The 9,938-nt window shown below is 55.7% G+C and overlaps 1 protein-coding gene across 1 annotated transcript; it reads right to left on the bottom strand.

Annotated features, from left to right (window-relative positions):
* Positions 1-5,995: 5,995 nt before the first annotated feature.
* On the bottom strand, positions 5,996-9,703 carry LOC107032967 (uncharacterized protein CXorf49 homolog). Its single transcript, XM_031675206.2, has 6 exons — positions 8,376-9,703; positions 7,605-7,761; positions 7,007-7,083; positions 6,700-6,745; positions 6,272-6,313; positions 5,996-6,167 (listed from the first exon to the last, which is right to left on the bottom strand). The coding sequence occupies exons 1-5, from the start codon at positions 9,597-9,599 to the stop codon at positions 6,273-6,275; spliced, it is 1,545 nt and encodes a 514-aa protein (XP_031531066.2). The 5' UTR covers positions 9,600-9,703; the 3' UTR covers positions 5,996-6,167; position 6,272.
* Positions 9,704-9,938: the final 235 nt, after the last annotated feature.

The following is a 9,938-nucleotide window of genomic DNA, read 5'->3' as shown; positions in this document are numbered from 1 at the left end:
TCCTTTTAAAACCTTTAAAAAAAAAAGGGTTGGGGAGATGAATAGATGTTTGAAACCTGTGCCTAATCAATAACAGGACATCAAAACCCAAGAGAAATAGAAATGAATTAAGAAGTAAAAATTAAGAGAGTAATTGAAAATAGAACAGGTAAAAACAGATTTAAAAAAAAGGGGGGGGGGTTGTCGGTGTTCTCCTGGAGTCTGTGCTTTTAATGTGAAGTCTTTCTGTCTTCGTCCTGTTTTGGAAGCTCAGCTTGTTTTCATAGGCCCTCCGTTGGCGCCCTCTTCTGTGCTACTCCCAGCACCTGTCGGCAAGCAGATCGCGCCTCCTCCTAACACGGGGTCAGATGCAGCTCTCCTCTGCTGTGGGCGGGCGGGTCACTGCCCCTCCGGATGCCGCAGTCAGATGTTGCAGACTGGCCAGGTAGGAGGGCGGGTCGTGCCCCCTCCCAGCACCTCGCTCAGGGGCTGTGTTCCTGCCCGACAGGCGGGGGTCCGCTCTCCCTCTACCTGCACCGCCGGTAGCTCCGCTGCTCTGTGCGGCTGCGCGCTCCGCCCTGGTCGGCGCTCCGCCCTGGTCGGCGCTCCGCCCTGGTCGGCGCTCCGCCCTGGTCGGCGCTCCGCCCTGGTCAGCGCTCCGCGGGTGGGCTCGGGGAAGACCGAGGGACAGCCTCGTCCCTGCTCTGAGCCAAGACCCAGCTCCTTGTTTGTCTTTGTGGAGCAAGTTCTCTGAGGGACCAGGATGGAAGGATCCTATCTGCCCCGGGCTGTAGGCCCGTCTCAGTCTGGCCTTTGAGGATGCTAAGCCCTTCGGTGCGGATGCAGGTTTCGCCCCCGCCCCCGCCTGGGTGCTCAGCGCTGGAGAATATGGCGGCTGTGCCTGGGCCCCGACTCTCTTCCCCCGAAAAGTTTCCGCGGGTTTTCAGAGATGGGGGTATGCACCCTTCCCCCGAGAGCACATCAACCTTGCTGTTTTATGGAGGGCCCAGGTTGTTCTGTCCTGTACACCCAGAGCCACGGCGCCCAGCCCCTTGCAGTCCCCCGGGGCTGCCTCCGTGCAGCCGCCCCCGTACTCTGCCCGGCTTGTGCAGCCTGGCCCTGCCCGCCGCTGCCGGCCTGCATCTCAGGCTGGGTGTCGGGGGAACGCTCTGTGCCCGTTTAACTTAGTTCTGTCAGACAAGGGCTGCTCTGTACAGATCCGAGCCTCGGAGGCTCCCCCTCCGTCCCGCTGGCCTCTCAGTTGGAGAGCAGAGACCCAGTGAGCGAGCGCCAGTCCTCCTTTGCCGCTCCCTCCCCGCGGGACCCGTCCCGCGCTGCTTTGCCTTTTGTTCTTTCTTTCTTCCTTTTCTCCTACCAGATTTTTGGCGTCTTTATCTTTTGAAGAGGGCGATGTTCTGTCGGAGTTCCGCAGGTGCTCTGGTTGGCTGAGTGGGTATGTAGATGAGGTTCTTGGTGTATTTGTGGGAGAGGGTGACTTACGAGCGTCCTTCTACTCCGCCATCTTGCCTCTTCAATCTTTTCTTTACTCTTTTGCTTATTTCTGTTTTAAGTTTTATTATTTTCTTCTTTCTACTAACTTTGGGTTAAGTCTGTTCTTCTTTTTCTGTCTCCCTGAGGTGTAATATTAGGTTGTTATTTTGAGATCATTCTGCTTTTTTAATGTAGGCATTTTATTACTATAAACTTCTCTCTTAGTACTTGCTGCATTGCCTGCTTCTTAAATGTTTTAGTATGTTATATTTTCCTTTTCATTTGTTTCAACATATTTTCTAATTTTCCTTGTGATTTCTCTTTTACCCACTAGTACTTTCAAGAGTCTGTTATTTAATTTCCATGCATATGTGAATTTTCCAGTTTCTTTTTAATATTGGTTTCTAATTCCATTCCATTGGAAAAGGTACTTGGTATGCTTTCAATTTGCTAAAGTTTTTTAAAATTTTGTTTTGTGATCTAAGTAATCCATCCTGGAATATATTCTGCGTGCACTTGAGAAGAATATTGGGTTGGATGTTTTTGGGTAGAGTGTCCTCTATATGTCTGTTAGCTCCAATTGTCCGGCAATGTTGCTCAAGTCCCCTATTTCCTTATTAGCCATCTTTCTCATTCTTCTATCCATTATTAAAAGAAGTATATTGAAATCTCCTATTATTATTGTATTATTGTCTAATTCTCCCTTCAGTTATGCCAGTGTTTGGATCATGTATATGGGTGTTCTAATGTTAGGTGCATATATATTTAGAATTGTTGTATCTTCTTGCTGAATCATTAGAGGAAATGGATAATGTGAAAATAGGGATGTAGAAAAGAGGAGTTCTTGCTCTGGAGAGTGAGGATAGATATGCATTAAGCTGTCCAAGTTCACCCAGGAGTTACTGACAGCAAAGACTACAATCCATGTTTTTCCCTCAAATGACATCTCTCATGCTATGACTGTCATCACTTATCCCCCTATGTGCTTTGCTGGGCCTTTGCCACAGCCAGAGATGACTACATGTGCTGACTCTCACTCACTGACTTGCTCACTCATGCACCTTCCACCCCACTGTAGTCTACAGACCAGACAACTTATCTGCCTGCAGAGTTCAAGATCATACATGGAAATGAAAACTTGAAAGCCCTGGCATGGGGTACACATGGAATTTTTCTCAGGGCTCAATCACCATGGTTGTATGAAGACCAGGCACACATGCCAGCAAATCTCCAGAGCTCCCTATAAGCTGAGCAGCAATTGAGACTTCATCCTACCTCAGTGTATTACTCTCCTATTGCTGTCATAACAAATTCCTATTAATTGAGTGGCCTATAAAGAACATGAGTTTATTATCTTATATTTCCGTAGGGAAGGTCAGACACAGAGTTCACTGGGATAAGATCAGGTATTCAGGAGGGCAGCGTTCCCTTCTGGAGGGTCTAGAGAGAATCTATTTCCTGTCTTTGAGCTCTTGAAGAACCCTGCATTCTTAAGCTCATGGCTGCTTTCCTCCATTTCCCAACCCACTGACAGGGGGTCAAGAACTTCTCATATCACATCAATCTTACCTAGACTTCAAACTCCCAATCTCATTTTAATGACACTTGGGATGATACTGAGGCTGACTGGATAACGCAGGAGAACCTCCCTACCAGCAGGTCATAAGAGTAGCAAAAATTATGGCCTCAGCATGATTAATCTCCTGTTGTCATGCAAGATAACATATTAGCGACCTCCAGGGATTAGGACATGCACACCTTTGGGCACGATTAATCTGCACACCCACCCCACCCAGCTCCCTCTGCAGGGCTCACCTCATTCTGCCTTCCTTGTTTCTGCCAGGCCCCCAAGAGTCCAGAGAGAGCAGTGGCGGGTTCTGGGGCTGCTGCTGGTGGTGTGGAGGTGAGGTGGAGAGGGGACATTTGCCCAGGAGTTGGACAGGGAGCAGGATCAGGAAGAATGGGGCCTAGAACCGTCTGGGCCAACCGCCACTGCCTCCCTAGCTGGAGAGGAGCCTTGAGGGGAAAGGCAAAGGGGGTGCACTGAATGAGGGTGAGGTTCTGACCTCCACCTCCATCCTGGGGCCCAGATGTGTTTCTTTGAACTGTGCCTCAGGACCTGCCAATTATTTCCTTCTGGAAATGGAAGGCTCGGGCCTGAGCCACTGCCTGTGATGTACGTGTTCCCAGCAACAATATTGTGTGGAAGTTGCTCTGAATATGGAACAGATTGTGTGCTCAGAGCGGGGAAGGGAGGCTGGAAAAATGAATCACCAAGGGCTGTATTCAGGCCATGCCATATCCCCTTCGACAAGCTTCTCCACTTCCTCACCCTGGCAAACACCACCCTGTACCCCATCCCCTGGGCAGGGCTGGTGCTGATGTTGGACTTCCCCCTAGTCACAACTTGCCCTCATGTCACAGTGGGTAGAAACCCCAGCTGATAAATCTCTGCCAAACTTAGTCACTCAGACAGCAGCGCACTAGGTCACCCCGCCAAGAACCAGCCAGTGGGTCAGGTTCAGGGTCAAAGCTGTAACCTCAGCAATCAAGACGACCTTCCCCTGGGAGGGGTTGGAAGTGGAAGGATCAAGTCCCCCGAACGTTCCTTGCCAGCCCTCAAGCCTGTGACTGTCCCATCCCACACGTGACGGTCTGTCTACCTGAGCTCATGCCACGTGGGTGGGAAGGGTGACAGGGTGAGAATATGGGGGAGGGTGGAACCGGGGCACCCCATTGTCCAGGTGCAGTCACCCCTTACTTTCCATCCTCACTGCGCCCATCCTGCCTGTTTCCCTGGTTCCTCATGTTCGGCGTCTCCTACGTGGGTCCCCCTGCTTCTAAGATGAGCTGAGTCCCAGCTACTCTGAGGAGCCATCCTTCCAATTCTCAATCCATCCAGACGCCCAGTGGTTGTTAGATGGTTTCGAATCACACAGTAGGATCCAGAGCCTCCTCCAGCCACTCCAACATTTTGAGCATCCTGACACCCGTGGGATCTGGTGATTTCTGAATCATCCACCTCCTGTTTTAAAGGAATTTAACAACACTCCTTGAATAAAGGAGATCTGAACCTTGCATTTGCTCACTGAATGCATTTCCAGAGGCTGGACCACAGTCTGTACTCCCTTTCCTCCCTGAATCACATCTTTCTTCCACAAGAGAGATTATTCCTGATTAATTTTATTCACACAGACACTAATCTTGAATGTTCTACCAGACATCATCACCCCTTGTGTGTATTATCCCCCACCACCATCTCAGGAATGGTGTCAGAGGTAACTAACCTTGCCTCTTTCAAACACCAATATGTCCCTCTAAGTCACAGGCCCACTAAGCCCTGGGTCTTTGCTGAAGGAAAGAAGTGATTTCCAACCTAGAGTGATGGGGAAGTCGAATATGGAGTTCAGACTCTATCTCCTGTGCCTTAAAAAGGCAATCTGGGAGATTGAGCTGGGACACGGAAACATCATTTCCATGAAACTCTGTGTCATGGGGCTGGTGAACACTACTTGACTGGGACCAGGAAAGAACACTGAGGCCTACCAACCCCACCTGACATAGAATGTGAATGGTCACTTTCCACCCAAGGGTAGGGAGGCGACCAGGCTGGAGGAGGGCAGTCAGCTGACCGGGCAGGGAGGATGTGAAAGCTCCAAGGGCTGGACCATCCACGTCTAGCTGCTGGCGGGCAGTCTCCCCCAGGTTGGCACCAAACAGACACCTTTCCCCTAACTCCAGCCAGAGACGACCCTGTGCTTTTCTCCCGTGTTCCCTGTACCTTCCCTCTTGCTCTGAAATCCACCGGGCCGTGACTTCTGCCTCCATCCCTCTACTGAACCCGCGGAGACAGACATGACAAGACTGGTAGCCCAGGATCAGAAGTGAGAGCTAAGGAGGACAGGAGGACGACTCGTAGGTTCCTGGGTGAGATGTCCCTGTGCATGGCGGCACCAGGGGGAGGTAGGGACCTCACAGGCAGGATGGGGTCTCAGAAGAGGGAAGATGAGCTCAACTGTGCCTGTTAACACCTGCTGAAGTGCACGTGCAGGAAGGCTACCGACGGCAAGCCAGGGGAGGGATCGAGGGTGCTCTGACAGCAAAGCAGGGTGGACGGGGGGAAAGCAGGATGGTGATCCCACTGAGGGAAAGGGGCATGGGAGCTCTGGAAGGGGTCATGGGTTCCTGGTGATGGGGAGGGGGAACGGCAGCGATGAATGGGAACCGCCGGACACCAAAGGAGGAGGGGTTTGGAGGGAACTGGAAGGTGGCCTCCAGGGGAAATGTGCCAATGTGGACAAGCAGAGCCCACACCAAACCCAGAGCCAGGCACTCTGCAGGTCTGACTGCAGGGATGGGAGCAGAGGCTCCCCGGACTCCCCACAGGGAGAAGGCCCACCACAGGATGCCAGAGGGACTGTTCTGGAAAAGGCTCTGACAAGGAACAGCTCCTGCCCCGCTCCTGCCCAGCTCCTGCCCAGCTCCTGCCCACTCCCCTACCTCCCCAGAGAGAGGACAGACCACAGACCGGGAGAGGTACTTTAATTGGAAACTGCTGTGAAACGGGTGGGGCGGGAGCAAACAAGAGAGAGGAGGAGGCCCTGGCTGAGGTAGAGCAGGAGGGAACGAGCTTGGCCACAGCTCCCGGGCCCCAGAGGTATCAGCGGCTCCTCTTGCATGAAGATGCCGGGCTCAACCTGTGAGACAGCACAGTCAGGGAAGAGCCTCAAGCCAGGGCCAGCCCTCAGCCCTGCTCAACAGCCAGGACTGTGGGGAGGGGTACGGTGTGTGTAACACTCACTTCACAGGATCTGGAACTTGTAAGCCAGGTTCTCCATGGCCGCTGAAACAGGGACAGGCATAAGCTGGCATATACAAGCCCATAGGGATATAGAAGCCCAAGCCCTGTCCCCATGGCGAACCGCCCAGCCCTGCAACCCGAAACCCCCCTCCTGCCCAGATGCAAAGAGCCCTGGGCCGGATTCACTCCACCACCACCTGAACTAAATGTGGAAATGTTTCCTAAAGGGAACCAAAGTGTGCAAGCAGCTCTCAGGCTCTGGGCCATGTCAGGACCATTCAGAACACGCAGCAGGCTCCAGGGCCAGGCCTGCTAGGTCTCCTCCCCGCAGGCATGTTCGTCCCTGAGGGGCTGCCTGCACCTGCAGCCCCAAGCGCCCACCCGGGTTCTGCACTAACACACCGCTCTCTGCCCCTGGTTCCTCATACCGAGTTGCTCCTTGAGGCTGTCTATTTCTCTCTGTAGCACGGGACACTAGGTCAGGAGACACCGGAAAGAGAAATGATTAGTATATTCTGGCCTCCTCTCTCCTTCACCTTCCCCTCTCCTCCCGACTCTACATCCCAAAGCCCCGCGGCTAGACTGGCTCAGGCTCCCCAGGGGAAAGGACGTGGGCTCCCTTCGTAGGCTGTGGGTTGGGGGCGGGGAAGCAGGCCGCACAGAAGTCAGTTTAACCTAAACACAGATCCTCCCATGTAGTTTGGGCCTGTTTCCAAGAACCAGAGGAAGCATTACCCGAGGACAGCCCTGCGCTCCTGGTGCCTGCTGCTGCCTTTCTGGTCTTGGGGGCTGGTCGAGTGGTTCCTGGTCACCTACAGGGAAAGGACACACAATCCAGCTTCTCAGGCTCCCAGTGAGGTGGACAGGGCCTTGCAGGGTCTAACGTGAAGTGAGGCAGCACCACCCCCTACTGGTAACAAGCCAGCCCTGCTCCTCCCAGCGGCTCCAACCTTCTGTCTAAGCCTGCCTCCTCTCTTCCCCAGGCGCAGCCATTCCCCAACTGTGGTCCCCAGAGACTGTGGCTCTGGGTTCGACCCCCTCAAAAGCTGCAGCCACATCCAGCAGCTGGGGGAACAAAGTGGGTGAACAGGATTTAACAGCGTAGGCTGTTCCTCCGCAAGTCTATGTCCACAGTTGCAGTTTGGGGCACTGCCACCATCACCCCTGCCCCAGAAACCCCACACAGAGGATGACGTGGCCCAAGACAACCCCTGTCCTCACCCTGTTTCCTTGGGGAGAAGCTGCCTGGGAGCAAGGCTGAGCCCCCAGCAGAGACAGCAAGAGGTTTCTCTCCTCGTCCCCTCACCACCCCCATCAAACCCAGGAGACTCACCTGGGGGTGCAGGCCCTCTGGGCATGTCGTCTCCCTGGTTCCGGGCCAGGGGCTCTAAGCTTCCTGGATCCTGGGAGGCTCTGGTATTGAGGTTGCCACGGCTGGATTCCCCACGATGTCTGCGCGAAAAAGATCGCCCTCGCCTGTGTGTTGGAAGCTGAAACAAAATTTCTTACCAGTTTGGATTCAGGATGCGTGTGTGTGTTTACTTGGTTGCATGTGTATCTATGTTTGTGTGTGGGTGAGAGAGAACCTGTTTCGAGGCTGGGGTAAGGCAGGGGACTGGAGTGGAATGTGACAGGCTGGTCTCATCAGCACTTTCTCCCTCAGTCGGCCCCAGGCCAGCGGACAGAGTTGAGCCAGGGACAACAGTGGGGCACTAAGAAAGCCCAGGCCCCCTGCAAGGAACAGCTAGGAAATAGGAATCAGGAAGCTGATGAGTCTAATCACTGAAGTTTTGTTCCCCAAACTTCTAAGGGGTCCCCTGATCCAATTTCAGCTACCAGTTCACCCTTCCATCCCAGCCTCTGTCTGGGAGAGGAGGCCGGATACCAGCCATGGGGGGAGAACAGTGACCCCCACACCCCAAGGGAAACCTTAGTGTTTGTCCCTAGTAAAACAACCCCGATCTGGCATCCTAATGACCCAATGACCCAGGGGAGCCCAATGACCACCCCTGAGGGATGGACAGAAGGAGCACAGGTAAAGAACTTTGTGGTGGGGGGCGGTGGGAGGGGGAAGGGGGAGAGAGGAGGAGCATGGCCTACTCACTTGGCCCTTTGCGGCTGGGTCTCTATTTGGGTCCTTGTCTTCTCCTGCCACCGCAGGTTCAGACACCGTTGCCTTCCAGGTCACGGATTTCTTGCCAGTGCCGCTGTGCTTGCGTTGTTTGGTTCCCGAAGGGACTGAGGAATCCCTCTTGGACCTCCCAAGCAGCGGAATACCAGTGATTGGGGGGAAGGTGGCCGGTTCCACGGGAGCTGCCGAGACTCGCTGCCCCCAGGGAGGGAAGATTCTCCCCAGGGCCAGGTTGGAGATCCCCTGGAGGGATTTCTTCTCCGGGACCCCCTTCCTCCTAGGAGTGGCCTGGGGCAGGCTGCTCCCAGCAGCAGCACCTCCGGGGTAGGGCCTGCTTCCCACCTTCCCCCTGAGCACGCTTTGCATTTTCTTAGGGGAAGACATTTCCAGCTCCCCAGCGTCCTGCCTTTCCACAACCGAAGTGAGTCCCTGGGGAGCGGAGGGCAGGAAATGCTCCCTGACTTGTAAAGTCGAGTGTCTGGCTGTGTCCCCCGGATCCTCAGAGCTGCGGGGCTTGACCTGGCCTCCTTCTTTGAGGCAAATGCTCACTCTAATTGGCTGGAGCTCACTGAACTCATCTGATGACTCGGTGTCGGAAGGCAGCCCCACCAGGCCTTTCATGACGGACCGCGGGCGATCGGCAGCCGCCTTCATCCTGCTCTTCGTGCCTCTCCTAGGCGCCCCCCAGGTCCGGCCCCCCTCAGCCCCATCAGGCGGGAGAGGGCCGGCCACAGCCGGCTGCGCTTCTCCACAGCTCTGGGCGGCCGCGCCTCGACCGCCGGGAGCCGCCTTGGGCCCGGCCCACAGGCGGGACTCTTTGGCGGCTGAGCTCACCAGGGACGGGTATCTGCGGGCGCCCAGCACGTCCCGGTCGGTCAGCTGCTGCAGGATGGCGGCCGCAGACTCGTCGGCCAGGTCCCGGTCGTCCCCCTTGTCGTCCGCTGAGGAGCCGTGTCGGCCTTCGCGGCCCCAGAGCACCGGCCCTCCTGCTTCCAGCACCACCCGCTCGGACTCGAAGCCCTCGGGGTCCGCGAAGCCGCCCCCGCCCTCGCCCTGGCCGATCCGCGGCGCCCCGGGGTTGGGGCCGGGGGCGGGTCGCCCCTGGGCTCTGGGGCCGGCCTGGCGGACGCCGTCCCGCTCGCCGCCCTCTGGGCCGAAACCCGCTTTCGAAACAGACACCTTATCCGGGGAGCTCATGTCGCGACCGGGGCGGCCTCGCTTCAGGGGCGTCAACTGATCGCCCGGGTCCCGGTCGCGGTCACAGCCGTGGTCACGGAGGCTGAGGCAGGTGGCCTTCTGAGGCGGCGTCATGCACCACAGGCGCCACACGAGATCACCTCACACGACGCGCGATTGTTGTTGCGAGGGCGACGACCGCGCTGTGGCCTCCTCATTGGTCCGGCCTCCGCCAACCAGTGCGCGCCTTGTTGGCCCGCCCCTCGAGGTCCAACCAATGGGGTCAGGGCCTCTGGTTCGCCGCCAAATCAGGAGGTGGTCCGGGCAGTTGGCGACCTGGTGATGGTGAGAATGCGGCTG

Source organism: Vicugna pacos, chromosome X (assembly GCF_048564905.1).
Source record: "Vicugna pacos chromosome X, VicPac4, whole genome shotgun sequence".
Classification (NCBI taxonomy): domain Eukaryota; kingdom Metazoa; phylum Chordata; class Mammalia; order Artiodactyla; family Camelidae; genus Vicugna; species Vicugna pacos.
The sequence above is the reverse complement of the archived record's forward strand: the minus strand, read 5'-3'. Positions and strand labels throughout refer to the sequence as shown.

What these genes read in the sequence shown, in the direction of transcription:
- LOC107032967 (XM_031675206.2), bottom strand. Translation starts at nt 9,599, where the DNA reads ATGAGCTCCCCGGATAAGGTGTCTGTTTCGAAAGCGGGTTTCGGCCCA. An exon ending in CAGAGGGCCTGCACCCCCAG is followed by an intron (nt 7,084 to 7,604) that starts GTGAGTCTCCTG and finishes CTTTCCCTGTAG; the next exon opens with GTGACCAGGAACCACTCGAC. An exon ending in CAGCCTCAAGGAGCAACTCG is followed by an intron (nt 6,314 to 6,699) that starts GTATGAGGAACC and finishes TCCCTGTTTCAG; the next exon opens with CGGCCATGGAGAACCTGGCT.